The sequence below is a fragment of the Lissotriton vulgaris genome, chromosome 6 (genome assembly GCF_964263255.1).
Source record: "Lissotriton vulgaris chromosome 6, aLisVul1.2, whole genome shotgun sequence".
NCBI classification, from domain to species: Eukaryota; Metazoa; Chordata; class Amphibia; order Caudata; family Salamandridae; genus Lissotriton; species Lissotriton vulgaris.
In genome coordinates, this window is record NC_141694.1 from 1,658,076,127 (window position 1) to 1,658,101,033 (window position 24,907).

At 44.8% G+C, this 24,907-nt stretch overlaps 1 protein-coding gene across 3 annotated transcripts in view; it reads right to left on the minus strand.

The window, feature by feature from the left end:
* UBR2 (ubiquitin protein ligase E3 component n-recognin 2) overlaps positions 1-24,907 on the minus strand; it is a 1,804,160-nt gene that overhangs the window by 1,293,354 nt on the left and 485,899 nt on the right. For all 3 annotated transcript variants that reach the window (XM_086927821.1, XM_086927820.1, XM_086927822.1), the window contains 2 exons: positions 18,513-18,641; positions 15,859-16,042 (listed from right to left, as the gene is read on the minus strand). In XM_086927821.1, coding sequence (XP_086783947.1) covers positions 15,859-16,042; positions 18,513-18,641 — 313 coding nt within the window. The remainder of the gene's footprint in view (positions 1-15,858; positions 16,043-18,512; positions 18,642-24,907) is intronic.

Here is a 24,907-nt window from a genome sequence, read left to right on the forward strand (position 1 = left end):
CATAGCCATAGTAGGAGGCGAGACCAAGTCAGTATTTGCAGAGGTGTCTAGAGAACTGGCGTCCTCCAGATCCTCACACCAGGTGTCTTCATTGGGGTTTAGGGGCTGGTATTCATAAGGGTCAAGTTACCCCATCCAATGTTCCCCAAGTCTTAGCCCACAAGAATAGGGCTCAGGCTCTGGCCTGGATGGAATGGCTCCAGTCGGTGCCAAAGTCGTACGTCGCCAATCGGGCCCGGTGTCGGAGTTGGGGATAACAAAAGGGACAGTGGCGCTGGGAGCGATGGCAGGGGGAACGGCGCCAGAAAAGGTAGAGGTGGCTCGACCAACGCCGGTCTAGATCCATCTGAGGATCGGACCCAACTAGCGCAGAGAGCGAACCCAAGCGTGGAAGACCAGTAGGGACCCCTTCAGAAGCAACGGAGCCCAAAAGTGATCCAGCAGGGACAGCCCGCCCAAATGAGGTGCATGATCTCATAAAATTCACAAAGTTGGGTAGGGTTCGCTTCAGCTCCCGGAAACTCGGGAAAGAACAAAGACGGCCCAAGTGCAGGCTCATCGGGAAGCCAATCCTCAAGTAACAGCGCTCCCTCATCTTGTTGAATGATTTTGACAGACGGGCGAAATCGAATGCCCCTTTGACTTCTTGCTCTTCTTTTTCTTGTGGGACTTAATGGAATGGGATGACTGTGAGGAAGATCAGTTGCTCTGCGACTGATACCAGGACTTTCCTCTCGACCAGGATAGAGATCATTGCGGCAGCACACATTGAATGACAAGGAGCTTGAGGGATCGTTTCCTCAAGGCCTTGGCATGACAATGACGCAGGTCTTGGCGCTGAAGTCGCGCTCAAGGGACCAGCGACAGAGATGTGAGTCTGTTACCGACATTGGCCAGTGACAGGTGCCACAGGGCTTAAATCCAGCCTTTCGCGTTGACATCCCTGCCATGCCAAAAGACAAGTCTAAAAAAACTTTGACAAAAACTTGAAAAAAAGACAGTCAAAAAATGACTAAGGGTAGTTGTTGTGAAGAGACGAGGTCCACAAAGGTTTGTAGGTTCAAGATGAGATTTTATCTTCATAGAGGAACAGCTTGACATCCACAAGGACTGGCAACAAGCGCAGTCCAGCACCAACTGACACACATGGAACTTCCAACAGGGAAGCTAAGTAAAGCATTCTAAATTCTAAGAAACCTGTGTGCTGGGAAGCACACAGGTGGCATACAACACACCTCTCCCCCCATTGAATTAAAAAAAACAAAAAAAAACAAGAAAAAAAAACTAAGAATAAACATAATCTTTCATTCTTACAGGTGGATGAGAAACACGTGAGCTTCTCCTAATTACACAATCAGAAGAACCCTGGACAGAGTCATCCTGAACAACAGGATTATCACCAACATTACCACAATGACCTAAGACTTCTGAAACACCATCACAGTTGTCAAAATTCGGTGAATCAAGTGTGGTGGCCAAAGGTTCATTAGAATGAAGAAAATCATTAGGCAAAACATTTTGAGAATCTTGCAAAGAAGAAAAATTATCCAAAAAGTTCTGATCATCATTAGCCTCACACAAATGGGAAGAAGTTTTTCTAGAGTTAAAGAATAATTTGTCAGATCCAACAATAGATACCCGTCTAAAATTCCAGATCTTCCCCCCTTCAACACGTACAGCTTTACTGAAAACTTCGGTTACTTTGACAGGATCCGACCACTTAGCCCAGCCTTTAGAAAAAGAATTTCCAAGTTTCACATGAACCAAATCACCAATTCTGACCTTGTAGCTAGAGACCTTCTTGTTCGAACATCTGCCCATTTTTTCCTGATAAGTCTTCACACGTTCTCTCACCTTCGTAAGATCAGGACCAGAAACAACAGACTTATTGGGTTTCAACCACTAGGGCAACAATTTAGAACCGGCTTTGCGACCCCTCAATAATTCAAAAGGAGAACAACCAGTTACAGAATTAGGAGAAATCCGATAGGTAAGGTAAGGTAGCACGTAGAGCTTTCCTCCAATCTAAATTGTTCTTGACTGCTAACTGAATTGACTCCTTGGCCACTCTGTTGAAGCGCTCGGTTTGACCATTGGCCTGGGGATTATAATTCGAGACCCTCTTATGAGTAATCCCATGTTCTCTAAAAAACAATTCGATCTCCCTGCTAGTAAACTGTGTGCCATTGTCAGAAATAATCTCAGAAGGAAGACCCTCACGACTGAAGATGTTACTCAGAAAATCAATGACTTGACTAGAAGTAATCTGATCAACAATTTTTACCTCTGGCCATTTCGAGAAATAGTCAATTAAGACCAAACCATAAACTTCCCTACAGCCATGCAAATTCAAAGGACCAATGATGTCAATCCCTAATCTACTCCAAGGGCCCTCAGAATACTCAATAGGAGTGACAGAAGTGGAAAGAGGTTTAACAGTCTTATCACTATTGGAACAACAGGGACAGTGCCTGACCCATCTATCAACAACAGCATCCATTGAGGGCCACCAATAGTACTCTCGCAAACGCCTCTTAGTTGTAGACATACCCATGTGGCCTTCATGAGCAATTCTAATCAAATTTTCCCTGACCGAAAAAGGAGGAATAATCTTGTCACCTCTGGTGACAATATTGTGAAAACACATAAGTTCGTCACTGACCTTAAAGAAAGAACTCAAATCAACCGAAAGTTTCCTTTCCTCAGGCCATCCACACTTTAGATAAGTATCTACGAGACACAGAGTGTCATCTTCCGACATGGCTTTTACCCAAACATCCTCTGAAATAGCACTCGAATCATTCATATTGATATCTTTCATGGTGTAAGCTACATCACATTCTTCAGAGAGCTCATCATCCAGATGAGGCAAAGCCAACCTAGACATGCAGTCAGCATGCACATTAAGTCTGCCGGGAATATACTCGACAGTACTTTGATACTCTTGTAGCTTGGCAGCTAATCTGGCTAAGCGAGCTGTTAAAATCCTACCACCACCCGCAGCTAGCATATTAACAAGGGGTTTGTGGTCAGTTCTGAGAACGAATTTGGTACCCCATAAAAACTGCCTAAAATGCTGAGCAGCCCAAGTACATGCCAACAATTCTTTTTCAATAGTTGAGTAATTATACTCAGCACCCTTCAATGTTCTAGAAGCGTAAGAAACAATACACTCTTCACTAACATCTCTTTGGAGAAGAACAGCTTCTAAGCCAGTGTTGCTTGCGTCAACAGCAACAATACATTCCTTACCCACGATGAATGGTTTTAGAAAAGGAGCAGAACAAATTTCCTTCTTTAAGTCATCAAATTGCAATTGTTGCTCACTACCCCAGGAAAATTTAGCAATTTTTTTCAATAAAACACGAAGAGAAGACACTTTAGAAGCATAGTTTTTAACAAATTTGCTAAAATATTCAGTTAAACCAAGAAAGGAAAACAATTGGTCCTTATTGGAGGAGCTATGGAAATACTGGCAATATGATCAAACTTAGGTTTAATGCCTTCTTTGGAGATTTCATGACCTAAATATTGAACTTTCGGTTGCCTAAATTTACACTTTGAGAATTTGAGTGTTAACCCTTTCGATTGTATATTTCCTAAAACCGCTTTCAGGTTCTCATCATGTTGTAGTTCATCATTGCCGAATACAAGGAGGTCGTCTTGAAATGCGATAGCACCCTTACAACCTTCCAACATTTCTTTCATCAGACGTTGAAAGACAGATGCAGCACTCGCAAGACCGAAAGGCATGCGTAAATAGCGAAACATACCCTCAGGTGTAATAAAGGCAGTCAAGTTCTTGGATTCCTCACGTAATACAACCTGATGATATGCGCTAGCAAGATCTAAAGTGGAAAACACACATGCGCCAGAAAGGGTGGAGATAAGTTCATTGATTTTAGGTAAGGTGCATGTCAGTCCAGATTTCCTTATTTAAGCTGCGAAGGTCCACACATAAGCGGAGTTCGCCATTGGATTTAAGGGAAAGAACAATGGGGGAAACCCAAGGAGATGACTCAATGGGTTCAATGATATTAGTTTTAACTAAATCGTTGAGAATATCTTTCAATTTATCGCGATAGGCTAAGGGAACATTTCTAACCTTATGCCCAACAGGTACTGCATTGTCTAAGAATAATTTTGTGTTTGAAATGGGTATACTGACCCAATTTTTCCTCAAACACATTAGCGAAATATTCTTAATGTTGTCAACAAACTCATTATTACTGGAAATTACAGCTAAGACTGGCGGTGAAAAATTAGGATCAATATAAACTGGTGGTGAAGCATTAGGATCCAGTTTGATTCCCATCTCTTTTTGGTGGGGCCAACCCAAGATGGATTCGCCTTTAAGAGCAATGTAGATTTTAGCATTTGTGGACCTGTCTTTGAAAGATACCTTGGCCCAAAAGAAACCCATTAATTCTATTTTGTGTCCAGTATAACTGCCAGGTCTGATATCAGGGTTAAAGAACTCTCTATTAGGCCATAAATCTTCAAACAGATCCAAGCTAATGATAGAATACCATGCACAAGAATCTACTAACATGGAAATCTCATTGCCATCAACGTTAAAAATGCTAGAAGGAAAACTTTTACAATCATCAGAAGAAATACATGAAATGCAGTTGAACTCGCTGAATTCTTCAACAAATTCTTCGTCATCAAAAGAAATACAGTTTACTTTTTGAGACGAACAACACATTTTCCCAAAGTGTCCTGATTTTTTACATTTAACACAAATCTTGTTAAGAGCAGGACAATTCTTAAAATTCCCCACATGTTCAAAACTACCACATCTATAGCATATTATAAATGTACGTCTACTATTGAACTTATTCTCTTTCATAGAACCATCTTTTTTGAAAGTAGAAGGAAACATTTTCTTCTGAACTGGTTGAGTTTTCACAAGTGAAACCTCAGGTATAGATTCTTGTATTTTAACAGCAAGACTTTGACTTTGACCTCTTATTTCAGTAACAAACTTTTCAGATTGCTCAATACCTTTTGCTATATTTACAACAGCCTTAAGTGAAGTCTCAGTACCTAACCATAATCTTTCTTGTATTTTCTTGCTTTTGGTCTTCATCATTATCTGATCACGAAGAACCTGTTCATAGTTAATAGTGTCAAAAGCACACGATCCAGCTAGAGCACGTAAGGCAGAAATATAATTCTCAATAGATTCGTTATCTTTTTGAGCTCTAGAATAGAACTTAAAACGCTCCATGACAGTATTAACCTTCTTTCCAAATCTAATGGTGAGCTGTTTAACAGCAGTCTCAAATACATCAGATTCGGTATCGGAATCTTCCAATGGAGGTAAATCCGACAACTCTTTGATGCCTTGACCACCTAAAGACAAACGTATAAGATCTAATTTCCTTTTGGATGAACAAGCATCCTCTTCAAGAACACTTACGTAAGCAAGAAACATGGGATACCATAAATCCCAATCCATTTTAGGATCACCAGCAATAGGTAAGAAATGAGGTGGTACCATTATATTTGACATTGTAAAATAACTAGAGAAATCAACAAAATAATAAAAAAAAGAAAATTTAATAAAATGTTATCAAGAATACACACAAAGCGTGTGCATCGCTGTGAAATGCTGTGAAAATCCTGTAGAAGAATTATACTTCAAAGAAACAGATCGTTGAGAAGAAACAAATCGGCAATTCGTGATGATTCCCCAATTCAAAATGGCCGAAACGTAAGGAGAAGCGATGATGTCACACCCAGAATCCTCAGCGTACCCAGAGTGCACTGCGATAATGAAGAGAATGCTGCTGCAATGCCGCGTTCGAAACAAGGAGCAAGTCACGAGCAGATTCTCGAGGGCACACGGTAAGAGAAATTAACCGTTGATGCAGAGAAATGCTGGGGTTACAAATTATCGTAAACAACGATGAAAGTTAAAAAAAAAAACATATCCCGCTAGAATAGCATAACAATCTGCCGCAGGTGCTATCAGGAGCACAGCTTTAAATTAACAGCCGCTGTAGGGTTAAAATGCAAAAATTCAAACGCGGGTGAAATAATGAAATTGAAGAGCAGCCGCCGGTGCAATCAAGGCACGGTAATAAAGGAAAACGGCCGCTGGTGCTATCAAGGCACAAGTAAAGCAAATAAAAATTCCTTACTTTGGAAAAGATACGAAGTGAGCGCTGTATCCTCTATAGATCCAGTTCCATGGAACAATGCTCCCACTGTCACCAATGTGTTGTGAACAGACGAGGTCCACAAAGGTTTGTAGGTTCAAGATGAGATTTAATCTTCATAGAGGAACAGCTTGACATCCACAAGGACTGGCAACAAGCGCAGTCCAGCACCAACTGACACACATGGAACTTCCAACAGGGAAGCTAAGTAAAGCATTCTAAATTCTAAGAAACCTGTGTGCTGGGGAGCACACAGGTGGCATACAACAGTAGTTTGCTCCAGATCTGCGCCGTCGCAGAAAGAAAGGAACTGATGTCAGCGTGCTGCAGTGGCGCCTATACAGGCACTCCGCACGTCACTTCCAGCGTGGACCATGCCATGTGGAGCAGAACGACGCCAAGGCCCAGCATGCTGGGGTACTGCTCACAAAAAAGTTCTGGATCCAGTCTGACGCCTGGGGAAAATTCTACAGTAAGGAATCTGGAGCTAGAAGTATTTATCAGATACAACTGTTTGTAACCAGCAGCATTTCCACATGTTCTCAATCATATTCAGAATTAAACAGACCAAGCACATTACAGTCACTTTTCTGAAAGATTCTCCTAGATAGGCAATACCCACTGGATAAAAATATATGGATCCAAACATTACCTGCTTTGTTAAAGAAACTGAGAAATTAATTTATTTAAAAAACTAACAGGTTTATAAAGCCAGTAGGCCTGGCAGTTCACATAAATGCAGTACCTTAAGTCATTACTAGATGTCCCTCTTGAGTCAGATCCAACTGCTTAAAGTCTTCACAAAGCTACAGTACCTCAAGTGTTTACTAGATGTCCCTCTCGAATAAAATCCAAGAACTTCAACTGACCAGCACAAAGCTGAGAGGGTGCACCTTCAACACAAAAATGTACACATACATTGTCATGCTTCTTTTCTATAAGGTGAATATGCCAAAGCTGGTCTATAATGGTGAATCAATACTGCACCCTATTGAAAAATGTTGTGATTAATATGGAATACCTGAAATTACACCCTAGTATGAATATGCTCTATTAGACACTGGTAAATTCAAGTGATTTCAACGTAATGCTTACACTGTTTCTGAGTAGCACAATGCATATGAACCAATAACTACAGTTGCCCTGATTAAAACTTAGGGCTCTACAATATGTGCTGTACGAAGCACAACGTCAATGGAGCAAAGGAACAGACAAAGATATTTGATTAAAAGTTCTTGTATTGAAACACACACACACGTGTGTGTGTGTGTGTGTGTGTATATATATATATATATATGACCAAGGAGCTGGACTCCGAAACGCGTCGGGCAGGTCTGCCGATTTATGACTGAATAAATCAATTTCACATGCAAAACGGAGTTTGGGCTCGGTTCTTTTGCCCTTTGCTCGCAAAGGTATCCACGAAGGAAATTGGTGTTATATATATATATCCACAACATGAGTTGCCCCTTTTGGAAGAGCCAGCACACAGAAAGGTAGTAAATCTTTGTGTTTATTTGCAAGAAGCACAGCGCAGTTTAAAAGACACTCAGTCCAAATTCGTCTTAGCCTGACGCGTTTCATGCTGCTTATCGCATTTCTTCAGAGGCTTTAAGATACTGCCTCGAGCATCAATCAATTAATTCAGAACACCTGCCCAAGTGAGCGTCGACTCCCCCGGAGCCTGCTGGTATTCGTAGTGCCATTGTTGACACTTCCTATGAGCTGCTCAATTGCAATGTAAAATATTTCAAAGTTTTTTTACCCCAGTGGGTCTGGAAAGCGTTCTTTATCCCTGGGCTGCCAGTAATGTCCTGCAAATACGACCTTTCTGCCCTTGAAATGCTGCTGGCCGGTTGACTGCAGCTCGGTCCACCACTGAGTGGCAGGGCTCCTCCGCGACCGGGACTGGCCGCAAAACAAATCCACAACATGAGTTGCCCCTTTTGGAAGAGCCAGCACACAGAAAGGTAGTAAATCTCGTGTTTATTTGCAAGAAGCACAGCGCAGTTTAAAAGACACTCAGTCCAAATTCGTCTTAGCCTGACGCGTTTCATGCTGCTTATCGCATTTCTTCAGAGGCTTTAAGACACTCCCCCGGAGCCTGCTGGTATTCGTAGTGCCATTGTTGACACTTCCAGTGAGCTGCTCGATTGCAATGTAAAATATTTCAAAGTTCCAAAAGGGGCAACTCATGTTGTGGATTTGTTTTGCGGCCAGTCCCGGTCGCAGAGGAGCCCTGCCACTCAGTGGTGGACCGAGCTGCAGTCAACCGGCCAGCAGCATTTCAAGGGCAGAAAGGTCGTATTTGCAGGACATTACTGGCAGCCCAGGGATAAAGAACGCTTTCCAGACCCACAGGGGTAAAAAAACTTTGAAATATTTTACATTGCAATCGAGCAGCTCACTGGAAGTGTCAACAATGGCACTACGAATACCAGCAGGCTCCGGGGGAGTCGACGCTCACTTGGGCAGGTGTTCTGAATTAATTGATTGATGCTCGAGGCAGTGTCTTAAAGCCTCTGAAGAAATGCGATAAGCAGCATGAAACGCGTCAGGCTAAGACGAATTTGGACTGAGTGTCTTTTAAACTGCGCTGTGCTTCTTGCAAATAAACACGAAGATTTACTACCTTTCTGTGTGCTGGCTCTTCCAAAAGGGGCAAATATATATATATATATATATCCATTCACCTACTCCCAAAGAAAGAGCAGAGGCCGCGCCCGGTACACAGTGGAAGCATCTTTATTAATGGATTGGCGAATGCATATCTGCCTTACGGCCTTCTTCAGCGCCAAGATGTATCAGGAGGCGCGCCGCTCCGGATTAAAATATATCCAGCCGCACTACGATTGATGCATGTCCGCTCCACCCTTCAGGTTCCACTAATCACAGTTCATGGGGTACTTGTGGACCATGACTCCCAGGATGCACCAGCAACTCCAGGTAATTGGTGTAGGGGGTTTAGCTTGAGAAATTAAAGTCTTTGGGCGGGAGGCAGAATAATCTGCGGTGCATTTAAAAACCAATATCCTGTTGCATTAAGTACAAATGCCTCCTCGGGTCCCCGAAACCACTTCAGCCCCGAGGCTTAGGATTCCATTAGGCGGGGGCAGGAGTGTCGGTGCATCCCTCCCAGCACGAGGTTGGTAACCTCGCTACACCGCCGCATCTTCTCCATAACCGGAAGGCGGGCTCGGACCATCCAATCCCTTGGTAACAACAAGAACCACGAAGCAGCAACCAGAAGTGTCCGAGCCTGCTTGCAAAGCGGGGGCCTCTTTATCGTGTCTCTGGCCGACGCGCTGAACATCGCAATTCACCTCCTCCCAAAGAAAGAGCAGAGGCCACGCCAGGGACACAGTGGAAGTGTGTATATATGTGTATATATGTGTATATATGTGTATATATGTGTGTATATGTGTGTATATGTGTGTATATGTGTGTATATGTGTGTATATATATATATATATATATATATATATATATATATATATATATATATATATATATATATATATATATGCTCCCGACCAGCGTTTTTTCAGGAACCACACAAATGACTCGCACTCCAGGGTCTGTGTTTCAATTGCGCTTAATGGCGACGCGTTTCGACCAAACGGTCTTCTTCCAAAGCCAACCACATGTAAACACAATCACCATTTTATACAACAAAAAGTGCTCCATAATGTAAAGGAAACTGAGGTAGGACTACTTTGTCTGTCCAGACTACATTTCAGTTGAACTACAAGTGAGGTAGAAGACAGACTGTGAAGAAAACGGTCTCAAGTGAAAAATTATTATTTACAAATAGTATTCATACATATAAAGTGCAAATAAAATACTCATTTGTGAGATGAAGAAAGAATGTTTGATATTTAAGATGAAGGCAGCATGATAATTAAATTAAATACGGTCATTAAGCTCCTTATGTTCAAACAGTGCATAATTCATATGGATATCAAATTCAATGCTAGCATTTAGATGTCACATGTGTGGTGGCAACAAATCATCTCAAATTATTTGCAACACAATTTCTGAGACCACTTAGATTTTAACACGGTTATCTGTCCAATTTACGTCTGCCCCTGAATACCGTAAGGTGGAGCTGAAATTGACAACATCATTTAGGGTTATCACATCACGGCCAAGTGGCCAATTCATGGTACTAGATGTATTTCAGAATGGTAGTCTTGTAGTCACAAAGACTTAAGCAGTAAGCCCTCCCCTCCTCTAAGGTGGGGTAGGGAAACACCCCATAATCCATAACGGGAATTTCCAACGTTATGTCGAAGCCATTCCATACAAACTAAAAAAGTAAAGAAAATTAGAAGGGTGAGAGGGTACTGAAATACTTTCAGCCCTGTGAACTATAAAAAGTGAACCCTGTGTTGCCTGAATACTTGCCTAGCCAGACACGTCAGAGACAGACACAATGGTGTGATTGTGAAAAATAAAATAAATTTACAAAGGTACCCACATTTGGACAGGAAAAAATCCATTCTCATTATATAAGAGTAACATAGTTCAAAGTCAGACATTCAGACAGATTGGCAAAGTTATTAACTATGATCCCATATTCGGGTTCAGGGGTAATGATGAAATTAACCCATCTGTGTCAGAGAGAGCCCTCTCTGCGCAGGATAACAGTTAGTGAGGGAAGGGGGACAAACGCAGACACCCAAAATGAGGGATCTGGGTAACATAGGTACATAGGACATAGGTTGAACTGGTGCAGTATAAAGGCAGATCTTTCGGCTCAACATAAGGTTTCAGCCAATGTGCACGTACAGTTCTTCATCCTCGTCTACAAGGTCTCGGGGAGACAGAAACGCGTAGATTTGCAGTTGTTGCTCGATGGAATGATTGAATCCACTGGAAGTAAAGAAATTCAAGCATCTCATGAGTGCGACCCATTTCTTTTCCTCAGGGAGGAGAGTGTTTAATGTATAACGGCTAGGCTTGGCCGTGGGGTTTCGCACCATCAAAGAGCGCAATCCTGCAGTACCTCAGGTCCTTCCTTGATGTCCTTTTCGAGTCAGATTTAACTGAAGTCTCCACAAACCATCTGCGCCTATAGTCTTTATTAGAGGTCCCTCTCGAGCAAGATGCAAAATACTGGAAATATTTTACAAAGCTGCAGAGCCTCAAGTGTTTATTAGGAGTCAGACAAGTGCATCAAATGACCTTCCCAGACGTGGGGAGGTGGCTTCAACATATATATTTGCATACAAACGTTTGCCCTTTTAATGACTTGTACTTTGTTTTCCAAAGGATGAATAAATATGGCAAAGCTGGTTTATGATGATTGAAAATTTCACACTTCAATAAATGGCTTGATTTTATCGGAATGGTGACCATACTATACATAGGTACTTCCGGTCACTGGTAAATACAAGTGGTTTCAAATATCTAACACTGGGGAACTAATTTAGGTAGGTGTATACGGAGTACAAGAAAAAAGCAGTCACTCAAAGTGTAAGTATCCAATGGATGAAGTGGGCTGGCCCGCCATTCTATACTGTGTGCTGTTCCCGAAGGGAGCATCATTTCAGATAAAGAAGGTTGACCATCCCTCTCTCCTCCTTTCTTTTTCCCTTCCTCTTTCTTTCTCTTTCTTCCTAAAATTTTAAAAATGCATTTGACTTTGTATAGTTTATATTTCCAGCTGAGGTGATTCTTTTTCATAGCGCGGTCTAGTCCGCATTTAGGAGGCGCGACCACCATAAATTGCAGGCAAATCTCTGGCGTGCTCCTAATTAGTTGTAGCGCACTCTTGGGTAGTGCTCTGTTATTGTGCAGCTCCTTTGATTTTAACTTTCCCGTTTTAGTCTCCTGTGTTATTTCTGTTAGCGCAATCATTTCCCCTGATTTTAAACTTGCCGGCCACGCTTACCTGCACGCTGCCATTCCCACTTGCACTATAATTTGGCAAAACACCGCATTTCGCGGGTCCCTCGCCAGCGTCTCAACGGCGGCCATATTGAGTGAGGGGTGAGTCATAGCGCGGTCTAGTCCGCATTTAGGAGGCGCGACCAACATAAATTGCAGCCATGCAGACGCGCAGCGTCATCGCGCAGCGGGATCGCCTGACTTCCGCCGGAGTTACGCCTGAGTTCAGCCCGTCTGCGCCCGTCCGCGCTGAGGACGGGCTGCAGGTCGGGCTGGACCCGGCTTGCTCTTCATTTCCACCCTTTAAGGCAAGTAGGCAATACTCCATATCTGAAATCCTCTTACTTAAACCTAGCCTCCAACCTTGTTATCATCGTCTCACGCCTGAAGGGATAATGCACTCACGCCGTTGTAGGACATGTTCTGTTTCTTTTAATCCCTCAGCTATTGATCCTGTTAAACCATCTTCCCCTCTAACAAGGCCAGTTGCCTCCCTAAGATCTGGCTTTCTTATCAATGCGCGCTCACTCATTAAGCATAAAGTGGCCTTTCACGATTTTGTAGATGAGCGACAGCCGGACTGGGTGTTTATTACGGAGACCTGGGCCTCTGACACCTCCGACCACGACCTGCTTATGGCCATTCCTGATGGCTATTCCTTGCATAGGCAGGATAGACTGCTCCGCAGAGGAGGAGGAATTGCTATTCTCTTAAAATCTTCTCTCCCCTGCAAAAGGAAATTACTATCCATGCCTCAAGATCGATTTGAAGCTCTGTATTTCTGTATCACATGTGCTCCATCTGCCTCCTTTACAGGGATACTGATTTATAGGCATCCGGGTTCTAGATCTGGTTTTTCTTCCGATCTATTGAGAATTCTTTAACCCTACTTTGGTAAGCCCTGCTTTACCATTTTAGGTGATCTTAATTTTCATCTTGATGAGGCCAACTCAAAAGGTACTCTATCTTTGGTTGAGTCACTTGGAGCCTGTGACTTTCTTCAACTTGTGAATAGTCCCACTCACAAGGCTGGTCATATACTTGACGGGGTATTTACTAATGACCTGAGACTCTCTACTGGCCCCCCCATGCCGCTCGTCTGGACAGATCACTTTGCAGTTCCGTTGGAATTTGCTCTTCCTGCCCCTTGTTCTGTCATCCAGACTACCTCTTCACGTACTCTTAGGAGAACTTTTAGGAACATTACTGATGAGGCTCTTGCCCCTCTAGTCTCATCTACTGAATCTCTCTCCCGAAAAAACGCAGCTGAGGCAGCACAAGATCTGATGGATTCTATTTCCAATGCTGTGGATAAACTTGCCCCCGCCTCTTTGCGCTATGTAGCCCGGCGGAAGCCTAATGCACCTTGGTTCTCTGACCAGCTGAGACTTCTGAAGCAGGGATGCAGGAGCACCGAGAGAAGCTGGAGGAAATCTTGGGACTCTAAAGATCGAGAGGCTCACAAGTCTGCATTGCGGGAGTATAAACAGAGAGTGGTAATGGAGAAGCAGGAGTACTTTTCCAATCTTACCAGCTTTCTTACATCTTCCAGGGAGCTGTTTAAAATCGCGGACTCATTATGCTCCCTCCAACTCCCGGATCCTGTAGTTAGTTAGCAGGAACTATGCAATAATATCTCAGACTTTTTTCATAAGAAGATCCTTGATATCCATGTCTCTTTGGAAGCCGACTGCCACTCTTTGGATCAGAGTATCCTTCCTGTCATATCTAATCTTGACTCATTAGGTAAAGATCCTCCCAAGTCACTCATGGAGTTTCCTCCTCTTTCTTTGGAGGGACTGAATCTTTTATTGGACAGGACCAAATCCGCTTCCCCCATGGATCCTCTACCTCTTAAAAAGCTTAAAGAGTGTAAAAGTAGTCTTCTTCCTCCCATGCTCATGGCTATGAATAAAGCTATTGCCCAGGGCTCTTTTCCTACGGTATGGAAGAAGGCTATTGTGAAGCCTCTCCTCAAAAAACCGTCTCTCGACCCAGGCCTTCTTAAAAACTTTAGGCCTATCTCCCTTCTCCCTGCTCCAGGAAAAATATTGGAGGCACATCTCAACCTCCACCTATCCTCCTTTCTTGATGAGTCGGAATTTCTAGACAATTCGCAACACGGATTCCAAAAACATCACAGCACAGAGTCTGCTCTTACCCTTGTGGCCGACAACATCCGGCGCAAAGTGGACTGTGGCCAAACCACTGTTCTGGTCCTGCTGGATCTCACGGCTGCATTCGACACCCTGTCTCCCGCCATTCTAACATCTCGACTTAGGGAGGCAGGGGTTACTGGACCAGCCCTGAGTGTTTTGAATTCCTTCCTTTTGGAAAGGGAGCAGAGAGTAATGCTTGGGAACTACCTCTCCCCTGCCAAGTCTTTGCAATGCGGGGTGCCACAAGGGTCGGCATTGAGTCCGACCCTGTTTAACATCTACGTGGCCCCCCTTGCCAGACTAGTAAGATCGCAGGGGATGGAGGTGGTGTCCTACGCCGATGACACCCAGATCTTGGTGTCCCTGGCGCATTCCTCTGTTACAACATCCGCCTCCAGCTTCAGGGTATGCATGCAGTATGTGGCAGACTGGATGACTATAAATTCCCTCAAGCTTAACGGCGAAAAGACAGAGGTACTGACCAGGATGCTTGGTCGAGTGAGTGGTGGCCTTCTTCTCTTGGCATCTGCCCCACTCCATCCCAATCAGCCAGAAATCTTGGTGTGATTTTCGACACCTCACTCTCTCTGTCCCTACAAGTCAACAGGACCGTGGCCACATGCTGGGGTGTGATTAGGATTCTTAATAGAATCCGTGGTTATCTATCCCCCCAGGCGCGCAAACAGGTTGCAGTCGCTCTTGTTGGCTCCAGGTTAGATTATTGCAACTCTCTGTACATGGAGGCCAATAAGAGCCTTATACACCGACTGCAAATCGTGCAGAATGCTGCAGCACGCTTTGTTCTAGCTCTTCCTAAGTCACCATCTGCCACCAATGCCAGGAAAGACCTCCATTGGCTTCCGGTTCAGCATAGAATCTCTTTTAAAATTCTCTGTTTGGCTTATAGAGCTCTGGCAGAGGGATCAACGAATGCGATTAGCTCTTTACTCACTCGGTATGTTCCAACTAGAGGTGTCCGGTCCGCTTGACTCTTCCAACTTGTTGTGCCCCGCTTTAGGTTGTCTAGATGGGGAGCCAGGGCCTTTTCAGTTGTTGCCCCGCAGCTCTGGAATTCCATCCCAATTGAGATAAAAACGTTACCCTCAATTGATCTTTTCAAAAAGGAACTTAAAACTTGGTTCTTCAAGAGGGCCTATCAATGATTGAATGCTACATGTAGTGACGAGCTGTTATTTTGATGTAGGCGCCTTGACGCCCATTGGGCAAAGTTTGCGCACAATAAGAATCTTTTCATTCATTCATTCATTCAGGCTTTTACCTTGTTGTTCATTTTTACTCGAGAAGTGCCACCTCTTATCATATAACTTGTACTGATGTTTTGCTATGTTTATTACTTCAATAAAGCTTTCTAAACTAAAAAAAAAATAAAAATAAGGTTGACCAAAAGCCCCCATAAGGTATGTAAAAAACATAAGGATGGCAATACAGCTAAAGTTACCTTTAGGTCAATTCATATTACAATTTAAAGTAGGGAGTAAATTACTTTCCTCTTATAAAATGTATGTATTGGCTGACCCCTCAAAACAACAACATTATTCAATTAATGGTGCGGCAAGCTATAAAGAACACTACAGGCAAGCAACTTCAGGTGTATGTTTGTCTGTGTTTACATTACATACCTGCCAGTAACCGCGACACTGGAAGATGAATGCTCACTTTTTCCTGAGAAACGCAGTATCTAATAGTGTCAACTGAATGGCCACACATGCTAAGTGTGATAGGTTGCTCCCCATCAGTAAAACCACTGTGACACTGCATCAGAATTATCAGGCACTTTTTATATGCTTCAAGAAGAACTTTCTCCTGCAATAAGTGAGACAATGGTTGAATTATTGTGAGATAATGGTTGGATTATTGTATGGAGAAATAACAGCACATGTTATATTATAATCAGAGTTATTAGAATTATGCAATTGTGAGGCCGCAAAGTTTATCACATAATAATGGATATGTTGCATGTGCCACATAATCCATCATATGTCACATAAGCTGCAGACTTCAACAACAAAAACTTTTTGTTTATAGCTTATACGATTCAGAAGTTACTAAAAATGCAACAACATGTTGCAATGGGAAACAACCTTTACAACGCAACTTTTACAACGCACTACCATTACAACAAAAACTTTTACAACACAACATCCATTACAACACATGCCATTACAACGCAACCATTACAACGCATACCACTACAACGCATACCACTACAACGCATACCACTACAACGCAGTCATTACAACGCAGTCATTACAACGCAGTCATTACAACACAGTCATTACAACGCAGTCATTACAACGCATACCATTACAACGCATACCATTACAACGCATACCATTACAACGCATACCATTACAACGCAGTCATTACAACGCATACCATTACAACGCATACCATTACAACGCATACCATTACAACGCATACCATTACCACGCATACCATTACAACGCATACCATTACAACGCATACCATTACAACGCATACCATTACAACACATAGTACCCTTACACTATCCAACACTTACCCTACCGTTGCACCCCCTGGAGTTAGAATAGTAATTTTTACCCCTACACTATCCAACACTTACCCTACTTTTGCACCCCCTGGTGTTAGAATAGTAATTTTTACCCATACACTATCTTGCAATGTAATGTTATGCGTTGTAATGGTATACCTTTGTAAAGGTAGTATGCGATGTAATGGAATGCGTTGTAAAGGTAGTTTTAAAAAATTTGTTGTAATGGCATGCGTTGTAATGGAATGCGTTGTAATGGATGTTGCGTTGTAAAAAATGTGTTGTAAAGGTATGCGTTGTAAAAGTATGCGTTGTAACATCATACATCCGTTGCAACACAGAAGATAGCTTTTTCCAAAGGTTGTCTGATCACCTTTCTACTGCTTATTGCCAAATTGGAGTGTTAAACTGGTACCAGTGAGGTACAACCTATGCACAGGCAGTGTACACAAGTGTAACAATGATGAATCTTAGGTAAATCCCCCTCTGCTTGGGACGACTCCTGGTGGCCGGAAGCCCTCGGAAAAGCACCCATCCCGACAGACCACGCACGGAACCTTGGCGTCATCCTGGACTCTTCACTTTCAATGAACAGACAAGTCAGCGCCGTATCCTCATCCTGCTTCAACATCCTTTGCATGCTCAGAAAAACATTTCGCTGGATCCCCACCGAAACAAGGAAAACAGTCACCCATGCTCTGGTCACGAGCCGACTGGACTACGGAAACACCCTCTACGCAGGTACCACCGCCAAACTACAGAAGAAACTACAACGAATCCAAAACGCCTCAGCCAGGCTCATATTAGACATCCCACGCAACGAACACATCTCTGGTCACCTTAAAGACCTCCACTGGCTACCCGTCAATAAGAGGATCACTTTCCGACTGCTTACCCACGCACACAAATCACTCTACGACATCGGACCAGATTGCCTCAACTCTCGACTGTCCTTCTACACCCCCTCCCGCCAACTTCGATCTTCCAGCCAAGCATTCGCCACTGTCCCTCGCATCAACAAAACCACCATGGGAGGCAGATCCTTCTCATACCTGGCTGCCAAAACATGGAACTCACTCCCCGCTTACCTTCGCCTCACCCAGAATCACCTAGCGTTCAGAAAACAACTTAAAACGTGGATATTTGACAAATAACCCCCCTCCCCTCCCCAAGCGCCTTGAAACCCTCTGGGTATGTAGTGCGCTATATAAATTTTATGACTTGACTTGACTTGACAATACTATCCCTAAATTCGTTGTATTACTAGCCATAATTTCGCTGCATAACATTATTTAACCGTGAGCATAATTTGGCCCTCTCCTGCCACATAATTCCAGTGGCCCTGAATATACCCCAAAAAATTATAGTGTGGGCGTTAAACAGATGTAGGATGCACTTTTGGAATCTTTTCACTACTACCAAGTTTTCAGATTAGCGTAAATGAACACAGCAGACATGTACACCAAAAATAAAAACTGTAACACAGGTAATTTTATTGACCAAATATAAACTGGTACAGTAATCCACTGGTGTCAGTCTGTAGGTTCACAAACTCAAGTTCTTTCACATTTAATTTAAAAAAAAGTGACACTGAGCAACCAAGTGTTACATGACATATTAGTCACTATAGTATGGAATAGCTCTGCGTTATTCAAACCTTGTTCGGTACAAAGATGAAATAAAAAACTTACATGGGTAAATATAAACCTATCAAAAGGCCCATTACGTGGTAGCCATTTTTCAGTGATGAATGATACTTACATCCGAGGCACACCAATCCTGCATCATTGAGATGATGTGCGTTAACTTCATTTGCAGAGTAAATGCCGCCTCCCACTCGGGCTCCATCTCTATGTGCTGGCCCACTTGTCGAGTGATTGGATCCATTCCCTAAAGGGATGAATAATACATATTCTACGGTCACTTTTGTATTTTACTCAAAACATTAAAGCACAAGGTTCACCCCCAGGAGGTCTCTTGGCGCTACTGACAGACAGCAGAAGTTTGTTAGCCTACTCAAGAGCAGTTATTTTTATCGTTCTTAAAAGCATGAAAGGTTGTGCCCCGCTAGGATTTGAACCTTTGATCATGGGATTAAACAGAGAGGCCTCCCGTGAATGCTTTCCTCAGATTGAGCCACCAGAACCGCATAGTACAAAATGTTTAAGCAATAGGGACTGGCTCTAGAAACTGAGCATTCTTACAGCAGCCTACTTTTCACAAAAAAAAAACAATAGAAGTTCCAGAAACGGACTTCCAATTCATGCCTTTCATAAAAGAGCATATGTGAGATGTTGCTAATGCAGGACGGAAACACCATACAGCCCGATGGCACAACCTGTGGGTGCATAGGAGCTATTGCAAGAAAAAAATCCTGAACAACTCCTGCACTTGGGATTTTCATGAAGTGAGCAAACTGCCGTTAGCAGTTTCTATCAGACAATATTCCACTCAAAAGCCTACAGCCAAGAACATTATTCATAACATTATTTATGCAAACATACGCATAAATCCCACATTATTACCAACTCTATAGAAAGCAAACGCTTTACTGCTAACATGGTTTAGAAACCTAATAACTTCATCCAAATATCATGCTTGCATAGTTGATGACAAATAACATCCTTTAAATCCATATTCCACAACTGAACAACTTCCACCGTACACGCAAGAGCTATTAAAGACATCCTGCTTCTTCTCGAACTTTGCATTATAGACCTTACAGAATCATGGCTAAACAACCACTATGACACTGCATCAGAAATATCAGGCACTTTTTATACGCTTCATGAAGAACTTTCTCCTGCAATAAGTGAGATAATGGTTGAATTATTGTGAGATAATGGTTGGATTATTGTATGGAGAAATAACAGCACATGTTATATTATAATTAGAGTCATTAGAATTATGCAATTGTGATGCCGCAAAGTTTTTCACATAATAATGGATATGTTGCATGTGCCACATAATCCATCATATGTCACATAAGCTGTAGGGGAAACAACCTTTACAATGCAACTTTTACAACGCACTACCATTACAACAAAACCTTTACAACGCAACATCCATTACAACACATGCCAATACATGATTACAATGATTAATTTCATGCTCCCTAAGGAGACCCAGTTATTCGCAGGGACAATGATTAGAAGAAGGGGAGGGTCGGAGGTGTAGCACTACTCCATTTAGAGATGTAGCATTCATCTACTGAAACACTTAACGGCACGATACTACAAGATCTCGATTTCCAAAATTTTAATTTCTCGAAAAATAAATCAGGCAAACAAACATGACACCTGTAGCATGCAGCATTATATAAAATACTACAGGTAAGAATAACTACCTAGAAGGACTCACGCATAAACACTCACCAATAACTTCTCATTCTCCAATGATAACCCCAATGAGAAATTAAAGAGTAGAAAAACCCTAATAATATTCCTCCAATTAATAGACTCATACAACAGGCTTAGTTCTAGGCCACTTATCACAAGTAAACAATAAAAACCCAGTAAATGGTCAAGTGAGCTCAGTACATATAGATTACATGACATACCAGTTTTTCACAACAAAAAAGGACTAGGTGAAAACACTACAGCTAAACTGCTCACTAAACACAAAGTTGGTAACAGCATACGTAGATGAAGTAGAACCACTTGTCCTAAAGAAAACAATTGCTTGAAAAAAAAAAAAAGCAGCGGAGGACGAGCCGCGCACGGAACCAAGATGGCCGTGTGAGCTCTCGGCTCCAGAGACCCCAGCAGCCCCTACACTATCCTGACCTCCATCCTGTGCCCGGATGGTGAAATCAGGCGGCGGAAGGGAAGCGATGCCGGGTGCTGTGTTTCCTGACCGGCTGCTGTGTTGGGGAGCGGAGCAGCGCCGCCCGGAATTCTGCGGTCTTCGGCCCTTTGAGCCGGGGACTGGAGTGGCCAGTCAGTCCCGCTACGAGTGAAATAAAAGCCGGGCCAGACACAGGAAGTTGTCGGTCAGGCCCCGTGTGTGGCACCACTGAGGGAGCGCTGCAGGCGCTTTAGCCCGGTCTGCAGAGATCATGCATCGGACCGTCCGCTGTCCCCGCTGGGACATCGGCAGACCATCGGAGCCATGTGGAAGCCAGAGGATCGGCGGCGTAGGTGCGCCCCACCCCCGCAGGGATTCCTTTGTGGAGGGGAGGCTACGGGGTTGCGCCGCGCCCCTAAGGAGAATGTATAGCGGCTGAGCCCCCTGTGAAGTGTGACGTGTGGCCCCCTTGGTGGGGAGGCGACCTGCTGAGGCCGGAATGGGAGCCCCGGTTGCTGCTGATGCACCGAGGTCTCGGAGGGGCGCCAAAGGAGTGGTGGCTGTCCGAGACTGCCTCGAAGATTACTGGAGGCAGAAGCAGAGCCGAGAGAGACACATTGCTGGGCCTAGATCGGGGTGGCGGCCTGGTGCGCTGGACAGTGGCTGGGGCACTGCTGGATAGGACCTGGACGCCAGCAGAGGAAAATATCTGAGAAAACTGGAATTGTGATAACTGGCTATATCCACAACTCCTGTGCTGGAAACGGTTGTTGCTGCCTGGCGTTGTCCTGGCGTCTGCGGTCGGAGTTGAGACCCGGCTGAGGCATATTCGCTACCCCCTGCTGCGTGGTGTACTGTGTGTGCACCTAGGGCGAGGTGAGGTCGCTGGGGAGGTCACCACTTGATACAGCACCCAGAAGAAGGCCCTATCAACTTATACCTATCAAGGAGGGTACACGGAGAGCGGCATAGTACAGGGAAAAGGGTTCCGGTCTGTCCTGGGCCTCGGCGGACAGTCTACGATCTCGGTTCTGGGGTGACCATTTGAGACCCCACGGAGGGGAGGCGTCCGCTGTGATGGCAACAAAGCATGATTCAGAGAAAACTATGCCCAGGACGGCGAAAGGTTCGAAACAAGTACAATCCAACAAACTTGACCGCTACATGCTACCTAGGGGATCCCTGGTGGAATCCGGGAGATCCGCGTCGTCGGGAGGAGACGCGGGTGGCGCCCTCTCGGAGCCAACTTTGACAGATGTTATGGCGGCGATAAACGGCATCCAGTCATCGCTGGGGGGGGGATTGAATCGTTGGATAATAAACTTGACGCGGTCACGATAGAGGTCAAACTGACATCAAGACGGCCAGTTTGACAGACGATGTGGGGGAGCTGCAGCGGGAGGTGCGTGACCTTAAGACATCCCAAGATGCCACAGTCCGGAAGCTGGATGAGTATGAAGGGAGAGCCAGACGCAACAACGTACGAATTCTTGGGGTTCCCGAGAGGTCAAAGGGGCAGGAGCCGGATTTGTTTGTAGAAGACATTGTCCTTAATCATCTCAAGCCGAAGGGTCTTAGTAACGTCTTCACAATTGAGAGGGCCCACAGAGTGCCGGGAGGGAGACTGCGACCTGGGACGCCCCCTCGCCCGATGATCGCCAGAGTGCTTAACTTCCGTGATCGGGATGCCATCCTGCAGGCAGCACGGACGGGGACCCCCCTGAAATATGAAAACGCGATGATTTCCTTCTTCCCGGACTTCACCCAGGCAGTACAGAAGTTGAGGCAGAGTTTCCTCCCAGTGAAAAGGAAACTCAGAGACAAGAGACTGCGTAATGCAATGATGTATCCGGCTCGGCCGCGAGTGGAAATAGAGGGGAAGGCTTGGTTTTTTGACAACCCGGAGGTTGCCTTGGATTGGATGGACAGCAGACCCCCGGCTGGGAGGGCGGAACATGAACCTGATGGTAGGGAATAGTGACTTACACAGGACAGTTGGCGGCAACGGAACTGGTTTGAGCTGCTGGAGGGCCTTCGGCGTGGGAGCGGCCCGGTGTTTGTGTCTCTCTATCCTGGCAGACTACGCTCTAGCAGCGTACTGATTCAGGGCACAAGAGATCCTTTCGGGGCTTGGGGGAGGAGCGGGGCAATGGTTACCTCCTCCTACAACCTTTAGTTAGCCATTGGGGGGGTATTGGGCGACAGGCACACTGCAAGTTGGGGATGGGCGTTAGCCATATGCAGGGGTGCAGCGAGGGGGGGTGGAACGCGGGGTGGGTAAAGAGGTCCGGTTTAGAGACCCTATTGTGTACAGTAACGTTTGCATTGTTGAGTTTTTCTTTATGTTTTTTCTTTATGCATTAGGTGGTAATGTTGCAGTTGGACGATACCGATATTTGTTAAATGTCGCATGTTAGCCAGGGTTCGGGGATAAAGGTGCTGAGCTGGAATGTAAATGGCCTGGGGGATAGGATTGAGAGGGGAATGGTAAGTCAGCTTGTGAGAAGGCACTCGCCAGATGCAGTATTATTGCAAGAGACACACCACATTGGTAATCGATGCATGGCCCTTCATAAAGAGTGATATAAATTGGTGGGGCACGCTGGGTTTACCACGGGTCCAGGGGAGTCGGTATTCTGATGAAAAACTTCTTTCCCTTGCCAATCCAACCACGTGGTCTGACCAGAGGGGCCGTTATATCTGTGTCTCGGGACAGTGGGGGGCGAAGGACAGTGACTTTCTTGTCAATATATGTACCGCCTGGCCTCCAGTCTGACACTTTACGGGACCTGGGTGCTGTTTTTCTCACATTGCCCCTGGGCCTTTTGGTATTGGGGGGCGACTTTAATGCGGTGCTAGATGGGGAGATGGACAGACATCCAGCGCAGATACTTAGACCATCGCAGAGGTGGCTCCCAGACTTCCTCGAGACAGTGGGGCTTGTTGATGGCTGGCTCGTACGTAATCCGACACAGACACACTTTACACACGTGTCCGTTGCACACCACAGTATGTCCAGATTGGATTACGTGTTGGTGCCGGCGGTCATGGCAGCTGCATTTAGGGAGGCACGTCACTTCGGAAGGGACATTTCTGATCATTCTCCGATGTGGTTGTACGTGGAACTTGGGCAGCCTGCAGTTGACAGAGTGGCCCCCATTAGTGTGTGGCACCTTATAGATCCCGCCACCAAAAAAGAGGTAGTCATGAAGTCGGAACGCTACTTCTAGGAAAGTGTAGGTACTGTTGACTCTGTGCAGTCTTTGTGGGAAGTATATAAGACAGTGATACGGGGGGAAGTCCTGTCCCTGGGCGCGGGGAAGAAAAAGAAGTGCCAGGCAGAGATAGTCAGGGCGGAGGCAGAAGTGACAAGGTTGGAGGAAAAGGTGGCCATGTCTGCCACTCCGGAAGACTTGCACCTTTTAAATATACGGCAGGATGAATATAAAGGCCTTGCCAGGGACAGGGCGATTCCCCAGAACTGTACCATTCAATGTCGAATATATGAGCAAGGTGACAAGGCTGGTAAACTGATTGCGTGGCTTGAACGTACCCACAGGCAACTGGCGGATGCGTTCTTTGACTATTACAGAGGGGTATATACCACGGCTGGGGGATATAAAGAGGAGGAGAACAGTGAGATGATTAAAGATATTTGCATACCTGAGCTGTCTGAAGGGGACAGGGGATATTTGGACTCCCCTTTACAGACAATGAGGTGGCACAGGCGATCAGAGGGATCAAATCAGGGAAAGCGACTGGCCCCAATGGTATACCAATAGAATTGTACAAGTTAAATGCTAATAAGCTCGCCCCACATATCCGTGCCATGTTCATAGAAAGTAGGGAGATAGGTCAACTCCCGTATGACCAGCGGGTGGCAAATATTGTGGTTATCCACAAGGCAGGCAAGCCCAAGACACTTTATTCCTCATATAGACCCATTTCGCTGCTCAACGCCGAGCCCAAAACCTTGGCGAAGCTCCTCGCTATCAGATTGGTCAAAGTAATCACAACATTGATGCACCCCGATCAGTCTGGTTTCATGCAGCGCCGCAATACGGCACTCAACTTGCGGAGGCTACATGGGATCCTTGGTGGTTCCCCGAAAATACACGAACCGCGGTGTTGGCAAAGTTGGGTTATGGGCCGGAGTTCATTGGTTGGGTACCCTTGCTACACGCTGATCCCCTGGCCAGGGGAGTTGTGAATAACTGCAAGTCGGTAGGAGTGCCCTCTGTCCACGCTTCTCTTTGCTCTGGCACTAGAACCTTTGGCGGCATGAGTCAGGTGGGACCAGTCAATACGTGGCTTACGGTGGACGCCGGAATTGGAGGATGAAATTTCGCTCTACGCTGATGAAATCCTGC